This window comes from Miniopterus natalensis, chromosome 10 (genome assembly GCF_054644295.1).
Source record: "Miniopterus natalensis isolate mMinNat1 chromosome 10, mMinNat1.hap1, whole genome shotgun sequence".
In the NCBI taxonomy this organism is placed as follows: Eukaryota; Metazoa; Chordata; class Mammalia; order Chiroptera; family Miniopteridae; genus Miniopterus; species Miniopterus natalensis.
The window spans coordinates 5,213,420-5,238,048 of record NC_142090.1 but is presented as its reverse complement, the minus strand read 5'-3'; the positions used below and the strand labels follow the sequence as shown (position 1 = coordinate 5,238,048).

Sequence of the window (24,629 nt, the reverse complement as noted above, 5' to 3'; positions counted from 1 at the left end):
CTAGGACTGTCTGAAGAAATAAACCGTCCCCATCCTTTCTGCCACATTTTTCTTTGCCCTAAGTGTGGGGGAAGAGAGACATCAATATTTGCATAATTCACTGTTCTATACCTGAAACTGAATGTAGATTTCTATTTAGGAGAAGGTATGGGGGGAGGGGGTAAATTCTTCCCTCTCTCTAGATTCAGGGAATATTTACTTCCTGATTGATGGATGGGAAATATGTCAGTTAATATATACCAAGGGTGTATAAAACAGCGATGTGTCCCTTACTCAACTGTTACTGATACAAAGTTGACTGCAGGTTTACTTTCTAGCATTCAGAATTTATTCCTTCTGACTTCTCATTTATGTGCTTTTTGAGACCAAAAGTGATATCTACCAACTACTGGATTATAAATTCAACCTGGTGTCTGATCATCAGATTTCACTTTTTCTTACTTTTATGTCTCATCACAGATGATAAAGATATTTCACTTGGAATTCAGCTGGGACAGTAGAGTTGATTAAGCTAACGTCTAATTTGCTTTGCAGTGTTAGCAGAAACTAAAATTTAATGGCTGTGCTTTTTCCCCCCATAGTAAAATAAAAGTCTGTGATTCAGTCTTGGTGAACAGAATTCTGTTGATTAAGAAAGTCTTTTTATGGACAGTAAAGAACTGCCTATTAGAATTATAACTTAAACTTGAAAGTGAAATTTTTCTCTCTAAACATTTTGGAATGCAGGAATTCTCCAAACTATTTTTTTAATGTAAACATTTAAGATAATGGGATAAATATTTGTAAAGGATTCAAAATCTATCAATGATTTGAAGTAAGAACTTTGATTTACTTTCTTTTTTTAATTTTTCAATTTAATTTTATTATATATTTTTTAATTTATTGGGGTGACACTGGTTAATAAAATCATATAGCTTTCAAGTGTGTACAATTCTGTAAATTGCATTGTATGTCCATCATCCAAAGCCAAGTCTCCCTCCATCACCCTTGCCCCAAACTCAGAGGCAGTCTTGTAATTCTAAAGTAATTAGAATTACCCAGTTTGACTGAGTTCTCTATTATTTCAAATTAAAAGCCAAATAAACGGATTTTTAAAAATACTTTTCATGACAAAGGTCTAATTATGGGAACTAAGCTTCTATTTGTACTCAAAGCTTGATCCTTGGATTGGAAAGGACTAACCAATGGGACTAACCAGTGGGACATAATAAATTAGATCATCTCATTTCCATGTCTGCTGTGAATTAAGCAGCAATTATAAAACAAATCCCCACCATCACCTTTTTTTTTTTTTTTTGAGGATGGTGACACAATTGTTTATAATTCTAAAAAGTTTACATAATTTTGTCTCCAATGAAATTCCCTAAAATCAAATTAAAATTTCTGTTGTCACAGTATAGACTAGATATTCTCTGTGAGTCAAGGGATAAGTGGTGTAGTTCTTTCTAAAGGCAAGGAGCTAACATGAAATTTCAGACAGACCTGCGGCCCAAGGGCAAATGGTAAGCTTCTTAAAGTTCAATTAGCTATGAACTCTGAGCACTACCATAAAGTTTACTCAAAATGCAGTAGGACATAAGAACCATCAGAAAGTGAGCACACCATCAAACCCTGAATATCAAGTGTCTCCGTTTTACTGTCAAAGAAAAGCTAATTTGTGAGTAAAACGTGTATTTAGAAATCATAATAATTAGCCTCATTTAAAAAGGAAGACATTAAAATTTCATTACACTGTAATTAAAAATTTTATTTATTTCGAATAAACTCTAGACTCCCAAGTTCAAGTCTGAAGCATATAAATCATTGATGGCATTTATGTTAGTAAACATAATCACAATTGAAGTGAGATTTTATATTGACAGAGGTTTCTATGATCATTCTTTACGATACCTCCACCACAGCTCACACAGAACAGACTAAATCAAAAGAAGAAACAGGACAGGAGCCCAGGACTCCTGATTTCTCAGGAAAAAAACACTTCTTTCTTATCTTTTATTTCATTTTGTTTTTTCCTTGCAGACACTGGTTGGAAATGGACATACTTCATACTGGATGACACTATACAGTAACTGACCTATAATGTTATTTTTTTTCTTATTTCAGGGGCTGATGTTATCAACTTTGATGGCCATGTTGTGTTGCCATATAGATTCAGAAACAAGAAGATGAAAACACTGAAAGATGTCATTGCTCTGAAATTTAAAACCACCGAGAGCGAAGGGGTGATCTTGCATGGGGAGGGCCAGCAAGGCGACTACATCACTTTGGAACTGAAGAAAGCCAGGCTGGTCTTCAGTTTAAACCTAGGTATGTTCTCGCTCCTGTCATCATTCCTTCTGTGTATTAATATTTCCATTAGTGAAATGGTGATGCTCTTTAACCCTTAAAGTGTAAATTATAAAAAAAGTTTGCATTGTTGTCAACTCATTATTAAGCAGTAGTGGTTGGTATGTGTTGATATATTAACATGCTATTCATTCAAAAGTGTTTGTTAAACACCTGTGTTGTGCAAGGTGTACACTAGCATCTGGACACAGTGGTGAAAAAAGAGAGAAGGACCTTAAGTTCATAAAGTTTATGACCTAGTGGAGGAGTCAGGTAGTGTATTATCTGTGATTATTTTAAAACAACTAAATCAAAAGAAATGACTTGAGCCCTGGCCACTTTGGCTCAGTGGTTAGAGTATCACCCTACAGACTGAAGGTTCCCGGGTTCAATTCTGGCCAAGGGCATGTACCTCGGTTGCAGGTTCCATTGCTGGACCTGGTCGGGGCATGTGTGGGAGGCAACCAATGGATGTGTCTCTCTCACATCAATGTTTCTTTCCCTCTCTCTCTCTCTCTCTCTCTCTCTGCCCCCCTCCCTCCCCTTCCATTCTCTCTGAAAAGCAATGGAAAAAATATCCTCGGGTGAGGGTTAAAGAAGAAAGAAAGAAAATAGAAATGACTTCAAGTGGTAAATACAGTTGACCTTTGAGCAACGCTGGGTTGGGATATCAAACCCTCCCTTCCACAGTCAAAAATCCACATATAGCTTTTGACACTACAGTTGGCTCTTTGCATCCACAGATTTAACCAACTAGGGATCAAAAACAGTATTTTCCATCCAAGGTTGAAAATCCAAGCTCTGGAATCCGATGTTGGGAGTGCTAAAATTTGTTTCCAATCCATGGTTGGTTGAGTCCATGGATACAAAGAGTTGACTGCATTATTTGAGTAAAACCTTCATAAAAGTGAACCCCTCCAGTTGAAATGTGTGTTGTTCAAGGGTCAGCTGTAGTATGAAATCCATTGAATGGGCTGATATAATGCAGCAGAGGCAAGAGGGGTCAACATTAGATTATGTACTGAGAAAAGTCCTCTACAAGAAGATATTCAAGCTGAGATCAGTGGCAAAAACTAGCCATGAAAATACCAGCAAGAAGAGCATGTCAAGGGAAGCAGTCGCTACAGACAGAGCCTGGCATGCTGGAGGAATAGCAAGGAAGCCGGTGTGGACAGAGGTAGGGAGTCAGTGGGAGAGAAGATGACATCCAAAAGTTAGGGATTGTTCAGTTCCTGTGAGATCCTGTAGAGCTTGGTAGAGGGGTTAGATATTATTTTTTTAAGAATGGGAAGTTTCCTGAGACTTCTTTGAAGAAAATGCATCCATCCATATGTGAGTTGAAGATGGACTTTTCATGGGACAGGACGAACTGGCACTGGCTTGCAGAAGGTGGCTGTCAGCGGAGATGCAGAGAAAGCAATAGTATAAATGGGCTGATATAATACTGAAGAGGCAAAGGGGGTCCACTACTGAGGTGATTTTAATGGCAGTTCAGCATGATTTGTAATGTATTGTTTGTTTAGTAAGAAAAGAAGGAAATAAGTAAAAGGTAATCCCTAGGATATGGCTAAGGCTCCAGTGGTCATTAGCGCCATTTTCAGACCTAGAGAAAGCTCTATTTTCTCTGTAGAGTTCCTTCTAATAGGGGATCATTAGTTTCCTATAATAGAGGAGCTACAGGGCTCTGATTGGACAGGGAACATTTTAGTGGCTGACTCCTCGTGGAACTTGAGATTTCTCTTAGGGTGTTTCATGCCTGAGATTGACAGGAGAAGTGCTGATTGGAGACTGAGAAGTGGACAGTGGATAGGAGGAAATAAGAGTATGTGATGTCACAGAGAGAAGGGAAAGAAGAGATTGTTACTGTGTTGATTTCACCTAAAATGTCACAAAAGAAGACAGAAAAGGGAAGTTGCTGCTTAGCAACATAGAGGTTACTGGTGATTTACTCTCGGAGTAATATGTATGTAATATGAAAAAAAAGTCTGGAAGGAAATAGACCACACTCTTTTCAGTGGTGGAAATAGGGAATAATGTTTTGTGTATTAATTCTTCATAATATTCTCTACTCTTAATATTGAACATGCATTTATGTGGTACCTGGGAAAAAAATTAGCCGTAAATAATTTTTGAAACAAGGTTCAATAGGAGTTAAGGAGACAATATACAAATGTTGTACCATAGAGTTGTAGGAGAGAAACCCAGGAAACAAAATGTAAGTTTTTATAAAAATATGCACGCACGTGTGCTCGCACACACACACACACACACACACACACACACAGCCAGTGGAATATATCTTTAAAAGTTTATTTTTTCAAACCTTTCCCTTAAAAGAAAAAAAAAAGTGAAACATACACAGCCACTGTGCTTTTACAAAGGTGTGACATTACATTACTGTTCGGAAATAAAGAACTGATCATATGACCTGGCACACAAAAAATCAGTCGCATTTCCCTGGACAGCAGTTTACTTGGGGCCTTTCCTTGACCGACTGGAGACCATGGCAGCATGGAAACAGTCAGCGGTGCACTGTGCTCTGCAAGGCCGCTGCCTAAATACCAGGCGCGCCTTGCTTCTCTCAGTCTTCTCATCTAAATACTTAAATAAAACTGAATGTAGCCTTTCACCCAGACTTACTCTTTTTTTCTTCTCCCTCTCTCCCCCACATACATGTACAATCATCATATTTGATTTCATCACCAAAAGGAACAAATTTGATCTAGAAAATCCATTACAAAATGCCCGATATAGGCATCATTGGCATCTTAAATGTGGGGGGGAAAGGAAATAATTTTTCAGTCAGTCCTGTGTTTCTCTTATTTCTATGATGCTATTTATTTATTCTGAAACAGCGTTACATTTTTATAGCATTTAGCTTTGCCTGACCATAAAAAGCAATCTTTTGTTAGATAAAATAGAAAATGGTATAAAATATATAAACAGCATCCAGAGAGCTTAGGAAGCATTTTGAATTCTCACAGCCTTTCACTCTTACCTGTGGTCTTATTGCTGTGGAGATTTTATTTCAAAACTAGATTAATGCTACATATATATTTTTGCAGGTTTTTATTTTAAAGCATAACTTGTGTAAATGTTCCATGTCATTAGATATTACATTGTGCTTAAGATGATGGCCTTTGCAGTCAGAGAAAATTGGCAGTTGTCATGCTGTATTTTCTTGACCAAAAATAACAACACCCACCTCAGTAATAACAGATTTTTAGCAGGTACCATTTCACGAATGTTCGCTCTATGCTGGGAAGTGTGCTCAGGTCTCTGCATCTGCTAAGTAATTCAATCCCCACAGAACCTTGTAAAGCAGGTACTATTAGTTCCTTCTTTTTACATATGAAGAAATAGAGGCCCAGAGATGTTGTCCACTTGCCCAGAGCATCTGAACCCAGGCCCTCTGGCTCCAGAGCTTATGGGACACTGACTTCAAAAGAAACCTAATAAATTTTTGTAAAGAAGCTCATTATTTTTAAGGAAACAGATGTTTTCCATCTTTACTAGCTTTTATGTACTATGAACATAAAACTCTCTTTAAGTATAGTCACATGCTGGTTTTCCTATAGTAATTCAGTAGACAAAGCCTCAACCCATAGTGTTGTTTTTTCACATTTATTTTTATTTTTGACAGTATTACAGATGTTCCCCATTCTCCCCCTGCCCCGCCCCTTTGCGCCCTCCGGGCCTTCCCCGAACTGTCGTCTGTGTCCGCAGTTTCTGCGTATGTGCATACACGAAACCTTTGGTTAATCCCTTCCCACCCCCACCTCCCCTTCCCACTGAGATCTGTCAGTCTGTTTCATGCTTCCATGTCTGTGGTTCTATCTTGTTTGTCAATTTATTTTGTTTCTGAGATTCCACAGTAAGTGAGATCGTGTGGCACTTGTCTTTCTCTGCCTGGCTTATTTCTCTTAGCATAATACTCTCTAGGTCCCTCCATGCTGTCCCAAAGGGTGAGGGGTCCTTCTGTTTACAGCTGCATAGTGTTCCAGTGTACATGTCCCACAGCTTTTTCACCCACTCATCTACTGATGGGCACTTGGGCTGTTAGTGTTTTAATACAAGGTCTCCTGCTACCCAGAGCTGTGGTGTCATCACCTCGTTTCTCTTCCACTCCCATGATGCAGGAAGCAACCAGCTGGGCCCCATATATGGCCACACATCCGTGACAACTGGGAGCCTGCTGGATGATCACCACTGGCACTCTGTGGTCATCGAGCGCCAAGGCCGGAGCATTGACCTCACGCTGGACAGGAGCCTGCAGCACTTCCGCACGAACGGGGAGTTCGACTACCTGGACTTGGACTATGAGGTGAGCTTGAGGACGCAGAGCTTTGCTCAGTTGCCGGGTGGCTGCCTCGGCCTCCCCAGGCACTCCTGTTGTGTTAGTGCTAATTATGTGCCTTCCTGCAGCATTTTCATCTCATTCTGCAAAGAAGAATAAACTTGCAACTGCAGAACCTGATTATTAACGTAGTTCATTTGATCCTTCTGTAAATTCTTAATAGTAAGTACTTGAGATGTTTCAATAGTAAATACTTGAGATGTTTTACAGACCTCGGCACCGGAGGAGCAGTTTGAAGAGAAGGAGTATCTAGCGTGTTCTCAGGATTACTTAACAAGTCCTGAATAAATCTCAGTTATAATCTGTCCCTTGCTCATTAGTTATAAATCACCTGTTTTACCTGATAATATGCCATATTATGTACAAAGGGTTGCCTAATATTTATTACAAAATATTGGGGAAGAAATCCTGAGTTCTGATTTATACTAAGCCATTTACATATTCATGACTGTTAATAGTTCTTTTGACAAGTTCTATTTTCTCAGATATAATCGTTACTAAAGAAACTAAAATATAGAATATTTTAAAGAAATTGTCCATAAATAGGATTTTTTTTTACCTTCCAAATGATCAAAGATTTAAAAAGCAATAATATTGGTCCAGTAAAATTTATATATTCTCATAATACACTGGTTGGCACATTAGTTTTCTAAATACATTGTGTGGAGAGCAAGTGAACCTTTGTCCATTCTAAAATGTCAGTCATATAGAGGAATGCAGGTTCTGTAAGAGCATATTTTCTCAGCGTATACTAAGAAAAGGGATAAAGCTAACTGAGCAAGCAGAGCCTCGCAGGAAAGTAAACAGGAAGGAATATCAGTCAGTTGGAGGTTTCCAGACGTTCTCAGTTCATGGCACCCTTTGTGCCGTGTTAGTTTCCCACAGCCATCTGGACCCTTCCGGGGTGGTTAGAACCAAACAGCTTAATAAATGTTTATGCCCTAAGAACTTAGTAGCCATTTGAAAAACAAAATACACATAAAATAAAAGAACAAATTCTAATTTTGTTTTATTCTTACATGATAATTATTCACTAATGGCCTGTGTGCACCTGCAGTGGACATCGTCTCCGGTTTGGGGATCAGAGTGGACACTGCCACCTTTGTTTTTTGTTCTACTTTTCTTTCATGTGACACTGATTTAATCAGCTCGATGACCAAAATCTCAGCTTCTCAGAGACAGGACATCGTCAAAAGCAATGTAGCAGGACCTTAGAGCGGGGAACTACCTCCAGCTAGTGTTTAGCACAGTGTCCAAAAGATAGGAAGTATTGCTGCTGCTTTATAAAATGTAAAGTGCACTGTGGCACCCCTGGAGTTTGCTGTGTCACTGCACTGTGCCTTGGCCCCCAGTTTTAAATTTGCAGATATACACATTCACATAGATGTGTGTTATTAATATCTATCTCTCTATATAAATTATTAAGAATGTGAAATATACTCACCATAAAATAATAAGTGGAAAAGTCAGGATTTACAACTCTGTTTTCTGTTTTCTTATATGTTTAAATAGTTTCTAAAGCTTTTGCACTATGAGTATATTATTGCATATGTCCCTAAATAGGAATTTAGAACAGAATATGATATGTAAACCCTGATGTGAAGACATTATTAATACTAAAATAAATTCAGAGTATTCAGGAAATAATTGCCTCTCCAAAAAAAGTCTCTCTAAAGCTAAAATGATTGTTAAAATGGAAATAATGTGAAAATCCCAGAAATTTATATCTTCTCTAAATTAGTATAATTATTGGCTCATGTGGCTTATCCCCCACTTTGAGAGAACATAAGGATGAATTAGTCATTGTGCATTAACAGCCTGGAGTACCAGAGAAGAGATGAGAAATCCTGGAACTTTAGCAACAAACAAACACAACTCCAGTTTCAGAAAAACAGAATTAAACATTTGGGGTTCACAGCCCCAGTCGAGTCTGTGGTGAAATCTGTGAATATTCACTCCCACACAACACCTTCCATACAGGGTCAGCAGTTTTGTGGACACTTTGAAGCCCGTCTAGATACAGTACCCTGTCTGAGAACCTCATCTGTAGACTCAAATGTCTGGGACATATTTGTGAGAGACACTGGGAGGAAGTTTAAATTTACTAAGAAACAATCAGTGTAGACTCAGCTTCCTTGTCTTTGCGGAGCTCCCTCTAATTCCTCTCCTCCTAGGTACTGCAGTTACTGTCACGGGCTACAGTAAAAGCAGTTGGTCTATCTCTACACGTTTATCTTAATGTAAAGGGACTCTCCTTGCTTATTTGTTTAAAGATGAGGGGCTACAGTAGAGTCTGCCCCAGGGTTTTTGCACAGGGCTCCTTGGCTTTCCCATACAGTAACTAGACTCAAACCTCAAAGGGGGCTTCTTATGAATGACAAACCCTCCTGTCACTCAGGAAATTCCAAGGATTTTAGGGATTCTGTGCCGGGAACCGGGGACAAAGACCAAATATATTTATTATGTCACACCATTGTATAGTATTTCCCCCCTTTAGACATAACTGTAAATCAGGAGCACACATGATAGGAAAATGGAAAGATGAGTTCTGAGTAGTTATTATTTTTTGTTTAATGTAATTTATTTCATTTGAAACTTATATCACTTAATTTTTAACAATGGCTAGGTTTAGCAGTCATACTCATGGGCCAGTATGAGCCGGGTTCAGCTCACCACAGCCAGGGAGGAATGAAATAACACCCATCACGCTCCCAGAGATGCGCATCGTGAAAGACGCACTAGGAAACAAGTTGTCCCCTTAGATGAAACTCAGTGTGGGAGTTTTTTGGGAGACGGCCTTCAGAGCTCACCTCAGTCCCCCCTCGGGAGCCCCTTCACACCAGAGAAAGCCAGTGGCCACTTGCAGTCAAGCTGCCAGTGCAAGGTGGCCTGTGGAGGGTGTGGTGGCGCACAGGTCTGCCTGTCCCCCCCTCCGCCACTGAAGCCAGAGGGCAGGCCAGTGACTGGCGGGGGCCTGGCTTCTCTCGCTCCTCGAGCCAGATTGCGGGATACCCCGCTTGGGATGTTACCCCTTGCCTCTGCAGTGCATCTGCTGGCCTTGTAAATTGAGCTTTGCAGTAGAGGACGGCTCCCCCTTATCCACTGAAGCACCTGGCTAGAATTATGGAGAGAATCCATTGCATGGCCTCAAACTGGAGGGAAAAGCCTGGGTTTGAATCCCTCTCTGCCCTTCCTTGGTTGTGTGACTGTGACCAAATCATGTCCCCCTTCTACAAAATGAATATAATAGCATATTTACTATAGGGTTATGTGAGGAGGCAACAGGAAGTGATAGAAATGACCATGTGTATCAGTTACACTGCACATAACAAACCTATGTTTGTTATATGTCATATGAAAGGATCCCCTAGGCAGGTAGCCCTGGCCTCAAATGTCAGCATCCCGCTCAGCAAGACCCCGCCTGCTGTTCTCTTGCTGCTCCTCCATCCCCTCTGCAGATCACTCCAGGGCGGCTACTTACACTCCATGCTGCTTTCCAGCCAGTGGGAAGGGGAGAGCGTGAAGGAAGGTCATTTTAATTGTAGTTCTTGGAGTCACACACAGCCCTCTCTCTTAAATCTCATGAGACCAAAACATGCATCATATGGTTGATAAAAGCCATATATTGGCTAGGGAGTAGTGTGAAGCTAAAAAGCATTTTTTCCCCTCCAGACAGTTTGGAGAAAGGGCTTTTAGAGGTAGCTAGTGGCACTTTTTAAACCCTTGGTAGCTAACAGGATGACTAATGCAGCTATTTATGAGAGTCCAGGTTGTGACCGAATGGCAATATCAGCAATAAGTCAATCATATGGGTCATAGGAATACCTGAAGATTAATCTAACAACTGCAAGTTTTTTACTATCAGAATAGATATAGTATCAGAAAGTATTTTGCTGTCCAGCCACTTTATTTCACTGATAATACATAACCAGAAATAAGTAATTAGTTACATTGTCATATGGTTAGTTACAGTAGGAACTGGGATTGGAACCTGTGTCTCTTAGTTGCAAGGAGTCTGGTAAACTGAGCCTGTGTTGCTTTACCAGAGCGTCTTCCCTAAGGTAGGACATGCGCCAGGGGTTGCTGAGAGCCGAGGAAATGAAAAGCCCTAGGTAAGCTTTGCACACAGAGAAGGCGTCAAACACCTTGAAACCAGGACTCAGTTCCCTTGTTCAAAATGTGGTATTAGGTGGAGGATTTTAGCAGCTACGCTCATCAGGGATATTGTCCTATAATTGTCTTTCTTTGTCGTGTCTGTGTCTTTATCTGGTTTTGGAACTAGGATAATGCTGGCCTTGTAAATTGAGCTTGGGAGTCTTCCCTCCTCTTGAATTTTTTGGAATAGTTTGAGAAGGACAGGTGTTAGTTCTTCTATGAGTGTTTGGTAAAATCCATCCCGGATCATAGTATATCCTGAAATGAGCTGCATCTCTGCCTTTTAATTCATGTATTATTGCACATCTTTATAATAGTGCCGTCTTTACTTAAGCTGAAAAAAAGGATGCTGCATGTCATTAAGCATAGAAGATGCTATTGCTATCAACTGGGAAAGAAGTTGATGAAATAAGTTATGGATAGGAAATTAAACACTCCATTTAAGTATCCGTAATTCTTACCTTTGGTATTAGGTACACCTGTGTCTACCCAAGTTCAGTTCAATGCCACTTGAAAATATTTTTTTCAATAATTCTGTTATTTTGGCTATTCTCTGTTTTCTTTTGTAGTGTTCTTAGTTTTTAAATATAGTCTCAGTTTTCTTCTTTTGTCCTATATATAAACTTTATGGTAAATGATATACAGCTAACCATCTTTTATTTTATTAAGTGAGGTATTTTTTCTATATTATCTCATAAACCATCATTAACTTGTGCCCCCCTAAATCTAATTAAGCATTTAAAATGCCATGAGGCTAAATAATAGGACATAATTTTCTAATGTCCTCCTAGCACACAGAGATTTTTGCCTTATGTATCAAACATGAAGTCTTGACATTTAAAACTGTCTTAACTATTGCTTTCATTTTCAAAATTTTGTAAGGAAAATGGATAATGGCAAGAGTGAATGGTAATAAAAACACATATAACATCTAGATTATATATCTTGATATTACTATATCAAGATTATATATCTTGATATTACTAATTAGCTATAATTAGTAGATTCATTTGCTACTAATTCATTATTAGCAGTAAATACCATAATTGGCAATGTGTAAATAAGTATGATTTTGTATTATATGATAATGATATTGCAATGCTGTAATTTGACCAAAGATATATGAAAAAATACATAATCTTTTTTTATAGATGATAGTAGCTAGAGATTCACAGGAAGAAATATTGACCTGTTCCTTAGAATTTAGAAGACCTATAATATCTGTGAGCTTGTACTTCTTAAGTTATATCACCCGAGTTCTAAGATGTTCCTAATCAATATAGTAGTAAGCCCGGCTAGCATGGCTCAGCGGTGGAGCATCCACCTATGATCCAGAAGATCGTGGTTTGATTCCAGTCAGGGCACCTGCCCCAGTTCCCTGCTGGATCCCCACCCAGTAGGAGGTGTGCAGGAGGCAGCCGATCAATGACTCTCTCATTATTGATGTTTCTATCTCTTTTTCCCCTCTCCCTTCCTCTCTCTGAAATCAGTAAAGACATATTTAGAATATATAATATATTAATGAGACTTCATGAGCTTTTCCTGTATTCACCATACATCTAATGGATTTTTTACTTTAATGATCATTAGACTACAATACATCTATGTTGGGTAAATACAATATCCCTTGCTTTTGGCTGCAGTTTTATCAACATATATTAGTGCTGGTTATCCCATGATGACTAGAAGCATTTATTGATAGTATGTCTTTGAAGGATGAACATAAAATGTATTTTTAATATTGCTTAATAAAATATGTTTGCTGTATAAAATGTTTTGAAACATTCTGGGGAAATTTATAAAATGCCTTTTGGGTAGAAAACATCCGAGGGATTGTTGCTATTTTCTTGTTCAAGTTATAATCTAATTGTCAGAATTAATGACACTATTATGCACTTTAATAACAAAATAAATTTATATATAGCAGATTTGGGAGAGAGAAAAATGTCTGCATATATTGCTTGATGTAAAGATAACCGATCTTGCATGTATTAATAGTTTTGTCTCATTTATTATGAATGTTATTATTTTTAAAGTCAAATACAGTGTGAATGTTAATTTTTCTCTCTCAAAGATAACCTTTGGAGGCATCCCTTTCTCTGGCAAGCCAAGTTCCAGCAGTAGGAAGAATTTCAAAGGCTGCATGGAGGGCGTCAACTACAATGGCATCAACATAACGGACCTCGCGAGAAGGAAGAAGCTGGAGCCCTCAAATGTGGTAAGACTTTCAGATTTTTAAAAGAAAGAAGGTACTCAGACCCTGGATTATAAAATTCAGTGTATCCCAATATAAAATTCAGTGTGTCAAATTTGTTTGTACAAAATGGGGGGGGGGGGAGGGATATGAGAGAGAAGGGGTAGTTTCCTAAGTTTTGTTTGTGTTAATTTTGTACATTCATGTCACTGTTTTCATAAGCATTAATTCATTATGATTTAAGCACAGTTCATGGGAATTTAAATGATATTTGAAGTTGACTTACAAAATAATCTGAAATAATCAAAATTATGCTAATATTTATACATAGGTATGGATATAAAACCCAAGATTTTTTGCCCCATCATATTAGTGTAATAAACAGCCACCAAATGACCATGGTTCCCACTGCGACCAGAGTAATATATTAATAAAGGTCTGAATGGGACACCCAGGAGCAGGCTGAGGCACCTGTAGCAAGGCGGGGGGCAGCGGCACCTCGCCGTCCTCAGAAAGCCCAGCGGTCCGCACCGAAGCCCGCAGAGATGCACAGCCCACGCCCTGGTCAGCTTGTCGCAGCCGCCTGCCTGTCAGGCCCGTGATGGGTTGTCCTTGTCACATCCCTCAACTTGATGGCCGACTTCTCACCCTGTTAGATACACACTCCACGGAGACTCATGCCAAGGTACCAGTTGCTGAGTTCGCGTCGTGCTGCCGCCTGTGAGGTTGGGACAGGCCACAGCCCTGCTTTGGAGTATGGAGAGCTGCAGCTTTGTCTGCTGTCTTCCATGGGTGCTTATATTATTCTGCCTTTCCCTCAAGCACAGCCTTCTGTTTTACAGGGAAACCTGAGTTTCTCCTGCGTGGAGCCCTACACGGTGCCCGTCTTTTTCAACGCCACCAGTTACCTGGAGGTGCCCGGACGGCCCCACCAGGACCTGTTTGCAGTCAGTTTCCAGTTCAGGACTTGGAACCCCAACGGCCTCCTGCTCTTCAGCCACTTCGCAGATAACCTGGGCACTGTGGAGATTGACCTCGTTGAAAGCAGAGTTGGTGTCCACATCAGTATCACACAGACCAAGATGAGCCAAATAGATGTTTCCTCAGGTGAGTGACACTTCCCTGACATTGCCTCCTGAAAGGGCTAAGGCCGTTCCACAGATAAAGTTGTGTTTGTTTTGTTGTGTTTTGTTGGTGTTACTGGCTGCTAGTTATGTTTGGATCCAGACTTTTGAGATTCTTTCTCAGTTGCTCTGAGTGCTGATTGAATAAGAGAAACTTGGAACCTTACTGAGAAGGTGAGGGGTGGGCAAGAAGAAGAATTGATTGGGACAGTCTTAGGCCACCAGAATCTTCTATTTCTTATCAATGCTGGTTCCTATTTGATAGGGAAATTGATATTCCTTTAAGTGAATAGTCTATGCTTAAACACGGGAATGTTTATTTTACTAACATAGTAGTATCTGGTATTTTTTGACTTCATGGGCATTCAAATATCTTTTACTATTAGTAATAGAATTATAAAAATTTAATTATGACTTCAGAGGTCTATTCAACTGCCTGAATCGAAATGTCAAAGTGGTTTTGCTAAATTTGTGCAAATTGTCCGGGGGGGGAAGCAAACAAGGGTGAGTAAAAGATGTATCAACTGAGTAGGGCAGTTTTTAAACCTGACATCATATCGGTATGATAAATGGAGGCTTAGGCGACACTGTTATCTGAACAGACTTGGCAACGTTGGAATATTCTTTGAGTAATGTGATACACAGAAAGTTGAAATTACAGTGTGAGATGTTCCAAACAAAGAAAAATCTGGCATGATGTTGGACTGATAAGCGGTAAAATGTTTGCACAGTTTCTCTAGATGTTTCTAGCAATTGTATTTATTTTGTAAAGGACTCCTTAGAAGACAGGGAGAAAAATCCTATTTCTGAGCCCCTTGTGCAGATGGGCAAAACACAGAGAAGAAGTTCATGGCTGAGGGCTCAGCCACATGACTGCTGGCTCCGAGGCCACTGGTGATGCCAGATGTGGACCCCTGGCATTGCTCCTAACACGGTGTGTTATTTGTGTTCATCTCCCCTCCCCTGTTTGTGGTCAGCTCTTCGAGGGCAGTGGCCACACCTGGTTTGTCTCTGGCATATGGGACAGTGCCTGTGACAGAAGAGGTGCCCCGGGAATGTTTGTCAAGTTCAGCACAGTGGCCCTTGGACTAGTGCTCACTGACAGGATATCTCTTGCTGAAGGACATAAGTCTTCTTTGTCAATAGGCTTTGTGTTTCTGTATGGCAGGGCTCAATGGACTGTTACTGAATTCAAGGGAGGTGTTTCTGAAATCAGAAGCTGGTGTGAACTGCTACCTAGATATTTCCTTTTGCCGTTTTTTGCTTTCTTAGTTTTGCTTTTACCCCCTGAATGTTCAGAGCCAAAATGATTGATCAACCATATTTTATCACTGTTCCCCAGGACACATTCAGTTGGGGAGATTTAGCAAATAGAAAATATCTGGAGAGATCAGAACAGCACGTAAAACAAATACACATATAAATATTTACCATGGTCAGAAAACGCACTAAATTCTGCCATGATTAATGATTCTTTTCTAGTAACTAAACGCATAAAAATGTGTAGCAAGGCCTCCCTCCTGCAGAGCTCTTGCAAACCCAGCTTCCTGGAACCATTATAATGGAAAGAAGAGAATCTTAAACATAATGACCGGGAAACAGTTACTAATTGAATTTAGTCTAATTTGGGAGGCCAAGATACTCTCCTCTAATTTAAACTGTGTTTATTAAAAATAAAGAATAAAGAAATCCAACATTTAACAACTAATATACCTTAATAGATCTGCTTAAGTACAATAACATTGGACTTTAGAAATTTGTGTTAATTTAGCCTGGAATCCGTGCAAATTAAGAGAAACTGCTATGAAATCTAAATATTTCCATAGTCTCCCTCTTATATATCACAATGGAAATACCTTAGTGTTTCAGATATCTCCCTTTTTTTCTATACATATAGAGAAAACTAAGATCTCATTGATATCATTGCTCAAGTTTGAGAAATTTTAGTAAGTAAATAGATACACATACATTTTAAATAGCTGTATCCTGTACTCATTTAAACTGTGTTTATGGAAAAGGAAAGGAAAGAAAGAACAAGGGAATCCACTATGTGATAACTAAATTCATTCATCCTACAAATATATACACAGTACACAGAGGATAATTTCATCTACATTTTAATGCTTTTTACCAAATTCAGTTCAGTGTAAAAGCAGCTTAGTGTAAGTCGCAGCAATGATAAAATAATTAATTTAGAAAAATAAGTTTAGATGTACTCTAATAATTATGTTTTCATTTTGTTTTCTCTTCCATTAAAAATAATTGTCACTAAATGATTTCCTGACTTAAAAACAAGTGGTGACCCACAGTTGCAAAACACTAACCTACAGATTTGTCTTCTCAATTGAAGTGTTGGAGTTTTTTAAGGTTCTTCTGATACCGTTACAGTAATCTGGTTATTATTGAACAGGAAAGGAGCAAAGGAGGGACTAGATAACATAGGCATGCCATTTGTACAGCTCTGCCAGGAAGCTGCAGTCAGCGCTCCCAGGTCTATTCCCCGGGAAGGGACTGGACAGTAGACACATGCCCCGTAAGGTCTGGGTGACGTGGGAAGATGCTGACCTGTCAGTCACACTTGGGGGAGGGAGTCAGTGGCCTGAACAGGCGTGACTGCCACAAGGGCTCGAAATCTGAGATACTTAGGTCGTGGTCAAAGAAAGCCCCCTCTCTTGTGCTCTTGGCCATCTCACTCTCTCGGGACTCCTGTTGCAGGGGGCGCACTCCCCTGCATTCGCCCACGTGGCCCCTGGCCATGGGGCACCCACACAGTGGACAATGGACAGTGATTAGCCTAATGCTACATAGGATTCAAACTCCACCATGCAACGGAAACTCTGGACACTGGCGCAGCATGTAGTTCTACCGAATCTCCAGCAGCACATTTTCCAGGACCGGCTTAAGGGACATGGGACTTTGCAAACCGAGAACTGTAACTCCACACAAATAAAATCCATCCATTCTCTCTTTATGATGAATCAATGAATACAATCTCTTTATTTCCAAATAATCTTCATATACATGTAAAAAGGAGCTGAAAATTAATTTTTAGATTTCCTTACTTTTTGATGGATTTATATAAGACATTCGAGAAAACCTCGGAAACCTATCACTTTAGGGTGCAGAAGACAAAGTGTGGCTCCGGAATCTTAGAGGGAGATGGAGCACCGTGCTCGTTCTAATGAGGAGTCTGGCTCCGTTCTAGGACAGCATAGCTCCTCTTGGTTAGTGAGATGGCTACGGATCTAATAGGTGTAAAGATACAATAATGGATAACCTTGGGCATTACTGCAGCGCGGTTTGCTTATTTTATTCACTGGGAGACTTGCTGTGAGAGACCCATGGTGTGAGTTGCTCCCGGGTGGCTTCCCCAAAGGACTTTTTCTTATATCTCAACTCAGAGAGCGGCTGCACTATCATCATGAAGCTCAGTGGCAATGTACCTTTATTTATAGTCCTGTGCATGGTGGTGCCTTGTCACGTCCGGGAGGCATTATATTCCAGCCTGAAAGGAAGGAGGCTGGGGATGTTAGATATTGACTTAACCCCCTCAGCCTCCTTCCGAAGAAAAGGGGACGTTTTAATTTATAATTACACTTCAAGACCCGATATCCACTCTGGTTTCCACAAGGTCTCTCGGACATTCTAAATAGCCTGTGCATTTTTCAGGGAACATGGATGAAACATGATTGTGTGTGTAATAGTTTTTGAAAGTGGCAAGGAGAGGATACGATTTTGTAAACGTAGGTGGGTAAAACGGAGGCTGAGAACTACCTGAGGTAACGAACTGACCAGGGCATTTAGACTGTGGGATAATACAATGGATTATCACTTACCTTTTTCTCTTTGATAATTTTTAAGCAATTTTGAGCTATGCCACGTGTGGAGAATTTCGAGTCATTGGGTTATCTGTTGCTTCATTATAATTCGTTGTGGAGGTGGATCTCCTTGGGGGAGGGTTCCTGCAGATTCCAGCAGAGCTCCTTGGGAACCTCTGAAATAAACCTGAGATGAACTTAAAGATTGACTCCCCAGGATACCCTCTGAGGTGTCTACCGCAAGTGTCTCAGATTCTTTCCTTTGTTCATGAAAGCTCTTAACGAGAACATTTTCCAGGAGCCACAGAGTACTGCTCAGGAAGTATTTGCCTTTGGTAACGTTGTATCAGAAAGTAACTAGGTGTATGGGCCAGTGTCTTATTGTAACTGAGTTCTATGATGTATTTTACTCCCACACCTTACCCTTGAGGCCTTTCTAGCCCAAGCATAGACCCTACTTCTGACAACTGAATTCCTAGTTATTCCTGGGTCCTCTTTCTTCTCTGCAGCCGCTGCTTTCTCCTCTTAACTCCTGACCTAGTTTTCACAGGTAAAGTCCTGCCTAGATCTTGGCTGTAATGCTTATTAGCATGTGATTAGCTTGTGATGTTTCTGAAAGATGCTGATAATCTCCCATTCTTCCTGCTAGTGCTTCACATCTTCCAGTCTTTCTGGGATCCATTCAGAGGCTGGAGCCCTATTGCTGAACCTCTGGCCAGAGGCTGGGATTCTGCTACCCCTGGGCAAATCACTCCCCTGCCAGTTTTCTGCCTACATACTGGAGTACTGCTCATGCTGATTGCCCGGCCATCTTCCTCTCCCCTCATTCCAGTTCTCTGCTTTTTAATTTTGAATCCTGAAATTGCTGACTTGAGTCTAGGTGGCAACCTTGTAATGCCTACAAATATTGCCTTGTGTCCCCTGGGCATAAGTTTGGACCATCTCCTAACTTGAAATGTCTCCTCTGTCAATCCTTGTGCAGATCTCTGCCAAATCTCAACATCACTCTGTCTTCTCTGTCAAAAAACTCCTATTGCCTCTGGGTGTACAGATAAAACATAGTTAATTGGAGGGAGGAGACAAGGGGAGGATTACAGGCTGGGAAGTAGTAAACTACACCCAGTGCCCCGAACTTTCGTTTTGGCTGGGCATAGATGGTCAACTCACATCACGGCCAAGAGTCTAGCAGAGTGGAGCTGGCACATTTAGTGGTTGGGGGGGGGCGGAGTCAGGAAAGCTGCTGTGTTAGGGAAGGGAGCAGCGGCTGATGCCAGCCTGCTCCTGTGTGGTGCTTACTCATCTGCTCACCCAGCTCTTTACCGAGGAACTAAATGGCTGGAGGAAATGAGATGTTTCTCATCTAGTCCGGAGAGAGCGACGATGACCATGATGAGAACGAATGGCTATTACCTGCTTACACCACGACGGTCACTGTGCTAAATCTTTTATATTACATTAAGTATCTTGCTTAATGCTCCAGTGACCTTGTGAGTTACGTTTAAAACCTTCTTTCTCGCTCATTTATATCAATGCTAAAATCATTCCTCTAGTGACCCAAGTTCAAAACTTTGAAAAAATCAAATTTTGTGCTGCATCTTGGCTCGTGTGAAGATGCAGCAAGTACCACTAGTTGTTGTGAAGTACCTTGTCCACCCATCGTTTCCCTATCCCAGTTCAAAAAGTCATCGCTCGAGAATACAGTCAAGGCCACCCTAATTGCTGAAAAGAACATTTCTTCACAATCAGCATCTGTTATTAATACATACTAGTTATAGGCATAGACGCCGGGTTCAGATTTCCCGGTGGCTAACCCTGATTGAGGTCTCTCTCTGCTCCAGTCCCTGTTTAAATGAAGCTCATGTGCACCAGTGTATGAAGTCATTTAATTCAATAACTCGTCAGGATCAAGACCATTACCATCCGTCTTGTATCGATGAAGAAACAGAGGCATAGAGATAGAATAACTCGCCCAGACTTCTCCAGCTGTGAGATTGTGGAGCTTGGAAAGGAGCTCAGGACTTCTGAGTCTGAAGTCAGTTCTCATGGTCTGTCTCCTGCATTGCCTCTCACATGCGTTCAACACATGGGCTTCCATCCCCAGAGGATGGGCGCGATCGAATGGGACGCATCTGGAACATTTGTCGGGGGGAGCACCCACATCAGTGATGTTGTGTGTCATTGGGATTCATCAAGGAGCCATTCAGATGATCTCCCTTATTGTTTCTCACCCTCTCTCGCACTATCCAAGTTATCATTTCTAAAAGACAAGGAGAATACTCTAATTTTCTCCCGTTACCTACAACAGAAGACCTAATTTCTTAGCTGCCGTACAGAGGGTGCACAACCTGAGCCCACCTGGAGCAGTTGGCCCCAGTTTTTCCTGCTTTACCCCATGAACTCTGACTACTTTCCACTGTCTGTCAAGAATCTTTTCCTCTGGGTGCTGCCCTGGTCAACTCCTGCTCACCCTTCAAGACCCGGTTTTCATATCATTTAGTGTCCATTTAGTATCATTTCCTTTTTTCAAACCCCAGAGAACAACATGCCTCCCTTGAGTACTCATATCTCGAATAAAAATTATTTTTCTTTGTTCCTTCCTAAATTGTAAATCCCTCTGTCATCAGGACTTACTCATGCCTGTGCTCCCAAACCTTACCAGGACACCTGGCAGAGAGGAGTGACCAGTATTTCCATCGCTGAAGTTTTTGGTTGGTCTACACTTGGACACTTGCAGTTTGTGTGCTCCTCTCCCCTCCTCCTGCCCCTCTAAAGCAGCTTACTCCACCAACGCCCTCCCGATTAAAATTCCAAAATGCCTGTTTGCATGGTGTCCTATTCCGATTAAAAATCTTCCATGAATTTAACCAGTGAACTTATATGAATACATGCATAGCCCATGGCCAGACAATAGTGCAGGGAAGGCCTAGGGAGGGGGAGGGGGTGAGAACCAGGTGGAGGGGGTCAATGGGGGAGAAAAAGGGGACATCTGTAATTCTTTCAACAATAAAGATACTTCTTTAAAAATCTTCTATGAAGCCCCCACTTTTTAAGACTCACATGACCTCCCCAAAAAGCCTAAACACTCATCCATTGTGACCTCAAAGTCTCCAAAAATTCAAAACCACATATAATGTTTCTACTTGGCTGACATTGTCTTATATTGTCCAGACAGTTGCCTCCCCTGGGTGAAAATGGTTAATCTCCTTAAGCTCTTTGAGGACAACAATCCTGTTGTTACCTCGGCCCATCTACCTCTGAGCCTGGTGCAGTGTGGCCTGTTTCCAAATATCCACTTGATTGATTTTTTTAATGAACTGGCACCAAGATGTTATAAACTGTAACTTTATAATTCTGTTGTCTTCATCGCTTTATATGAACCAACTTCATTGTGAAATGAGAGCAGCAAGTATCTCGGAGGAAATAATTGCTTAACTGTGGGAGGCTAATATGTGTGAAATTGATCAAGACCTGAATTTTGATGTGATGCTTTTATAGCAAGAGGAGCTGTTCTTTAAGTTATTGGAGCCTACAGCTGCGCTGGGTAAACTATTACATTAATAAAATTAAAGCGCATATACATCTGCCGAAAAATGTATTCTCAGGAGCATGGCACGAAGTAAATCCTTGAAATTAGTCCTATTCCCTTTCTATTTATCCCCCCCCCCCCCCCCCACAGAATACAAAGAAAGAGCTGCTCATGATTAAAATTAATTTTAGCTTTAATTCTCTTTTTTGGGCTTGGGAAAGCATTCGACATGATAACTCCAGAGAGAAGGAAGGGAATCCGTTTCCTCCTACCTTCTACTTAAGACCCCTATCGCTGGTCAGCTCTGTCCATCCTTAAGACAGACACCTTCAGTCGGCTGACGGGGCCTCACCGAGTGGTTGGTCGGGGGAGACGTGTCTCTCGGGCGATCGAATCGTGCCGTCTCTGGCTGCTTCTGTCTGGTAACTCCTGGCAGTAACACTTTCCCTGTTAGATAACTAAACGACCAACCAGGCACCTCAGAGTGACCTCATAGGAGGAGCTGTATGTGGACATAGAGGAATAAATGGCACCTCTGTCTGCTGATCACAGCCCCAGCAAGGTACCTGTTGGTCTTTTGTTCACACCAGACCATGGAGCGCACGGGCTGGACGTGCAGGGCGCTAATCCGGCTGCGATGGGCGCCGCGGAGCCAGTGACCACCGCTCCTGACTGGGCCGCGCTGCCGAGGGCCCTGCGTGCAGAGCACCCCCAGGCGAGTCTCTCCAGGAGCCGGGCAGGCGGGATAATCAGCACCGTGGGCGCAGGTGCAGAGGCGCTGTTTGGCAAAGGCTGGACGGGCGAAGTAAAGCCCTTGATGGGCTCTGTAGGAGATGTTTCCCGTAGGCAGCTGAAAGACAAAGAGGATGCTCTGCGTCTCCACGCCGTGGTCGGGCCCTGGAGCGGCCGTGTGATGCACAGCGCAGCGTACCACACAGCACAGCCCGCTGGCTGCGGGGCAGAAACGCACAACCAAGCCTCTGGAACCCGTGACCCCCGCTGCTGTGCAGGGGCGAATCGAGGCAGTGCACGCGGCTGGCAGTTGTGTGGATGTGCCGGAGTGTGTAGGTGCGCGCACGCTTTAATACGTAGTGCAGCGGAAACCTTAAAATCCAGCAACTTCCTCACCGAGGACGCTGCCGTCTCCCCTTGCCATGCTTGAATGATTTGGAATAGAAAAGATTTAATCGGCGAATCCCGTGAGGAGAGTTCCTCAGAGCTTAACTACTGTTAAAAGGTGGGGAAATTCACCTGCGTTGTCAACCGTATAATGAACGACCGCCCAGAGCTTTTCTCAGGGCCAGGTGGAACTGCAGGGGACCGAGAGCTCTGCGCCAGCCTCTCCCGCTGGGTGGCTTCCTGAAGGGCTCACACCCGACGGCGCCTCCTCTGCCGGACAGAGCGAGCCCTGCGCTTGCCGCTCCGGAGGGAAAGCACTGCTTTCTATCTATGGTCAGTGGTGACTCCTTGCCCCCTTTAACCCGCTCGCCCTCCCCTTTAATGACAAGTTAATACGTTCACTTGGAAAGGTGAAAGTTCAGAAAAATAGGTGAATAATCAGGGAGATTGTATCCTGCAGAAAGTGAATTGAAAATATTTGAAACGGCCAGTAAAGGAGGTCGGGTGAGAAGGCTAAGTAGGCCTTGCAAGGAGCCCAGAGTGCTATAAAAGGCACAGAAAGTCAACCCAAGACAAGGTCGTTTCATGAAAAACAGCTAGTAAAAACAGATCTAACACCTAAGGAGCACTCGGCAACAAATATTGGGTGCCTGGTATACACGCACCTCCCGTAACTGTCACAGCAAATTCTGAGATGGGGATTTAACCTCAGGAGAGAGCCAAAACTGTAAAGATGACGCCACGCATCTAAGTTCTCAAGCAGCAGAATCGGTACTTGAAATCCATCTGGATCTTTTCCTACACCCTCAAACTTTCTAGTACCTCGCACTAGTAAAAAGTGCTGAAGTGGTAGATGTTCCCAAAGCAAGGGAAAATGTGAGATATCAGGCAAATCAGAGGGTAAGGGGAATCAGCCGGGAGGAAAATGGTAGATAGGAGCATGGTTGCTATTTTGTAGGGCTAGACAGTAAGAAAAACTGAGAAATAAGCAGGTAAAATGGTAATTAAGTTACTGTATTTCTAGCATCAGCTGTTGAATAGTAAACGAAATATAACTGCATATGTGCGTTTCCAGTAACCCCTGGACATAACTTCACTTACAGGAGATAATGCAGGTGTTCACGCCTTGTCTGGGTGGTCCAGGCAGAAGTCTGTTTGAGTGGCCTACGTTTAATTCTCCCATTTTTTACTTCGCTTTCACCTGCAAAAACATAATTGTTTTGTTTCTTTGCCAGTAATTTTCTGGAAAGCATTTTCTAACGGGTAAAAAAAGAAAGCACACATAAAACATAACTTTCATTGAGTGTGTACTTGGCAGTCTGTTTTGCTTGCAGATCCAAAAGACTATGGTTCCTCTCAGGGATTATTTTTTTTTCTTTACGTGCTTCTCCAATGTGTTTCTACTGCTGCTGAATGGCGCTACCAGAGCACAGACCTAGAGAGAACAGCTGGGGCTTTCTTTGGCTTCCATGTACTAATTTGGAAATGGAACTGTCTTTGGGAAGCCTCCCTTGTTAATTTTGAATTTTGGATGTTCCTAGGCATCCAAATTTCTTTTCCCTGATGCAGCCACGAAAAAGCTGTGTTACGCTCAACTTTGCCAGTGGGCAACGGCAGGAAGCATCATAGTTTATGCCCTCAAATGTGCATCATTTAATGCTTGAATTTAATGCTCACGACCAAGCTGAAGTTGCCTGGACCCAGGATTCACAGTTTATAGCAAAGATACAGAGTCGTGTATACAGGAGATTAACTCTCAGGAAACTGGATAATAAACTAGTGTCCTCAAAACAGTTTTATAATCAGAAAAGCACGTACCTATTCATTGATCCTGTTCTCTGCCTTCGACTTGTCTAAATAACTAAGATGCATTGAGCAGTTAGTTAAGGAGCAGTGTGTTGTGATGGTTAAGAACTTGGACTCTGGAACCTGAATGTCTGGGCTCTAAGCTGTCCTGTGTTCAACTTCTGTCAGCTACCTAGTCTCTCTTCGTCATAGGTTCATTTGTAAG

The 24,629-nt window shown here is 41.6% G+C and overlaps 1 protein-coding gene across 1 annotated transcript in view; it reads left to right on the top strand.

Moving 5' to 3' along the window:
- Positions 1 to 24,629, top strand: part of CNTNAP2 (contactin associated protein 2) — a 1,301,514-nt gene that overhangs the window by 642,415 nt on the left and 634,470 nt on the right. The window contains exons 5-8 of the mRNA XM_087820965.1: positions 2,104 to 2,307; positions 6,465 to 6,649; positions 12,912 to 13,055; positions 13,874 to 14,138. Coding sequence (XP_087677091.1) covers positions 2,104 to 2,307; positions 6,465 to 6,649; positions 12,912 to 13,055; positions 13,874 to 14,138 — 798 coding nt within the window. The remainder of the gene's footprint in view (positions 1 to 2,103; positions 2,308 to 6,464; positions 6,650 to 12,911; positions 13,056 to 13,873; positions 14,139 to 24,629) is intronic.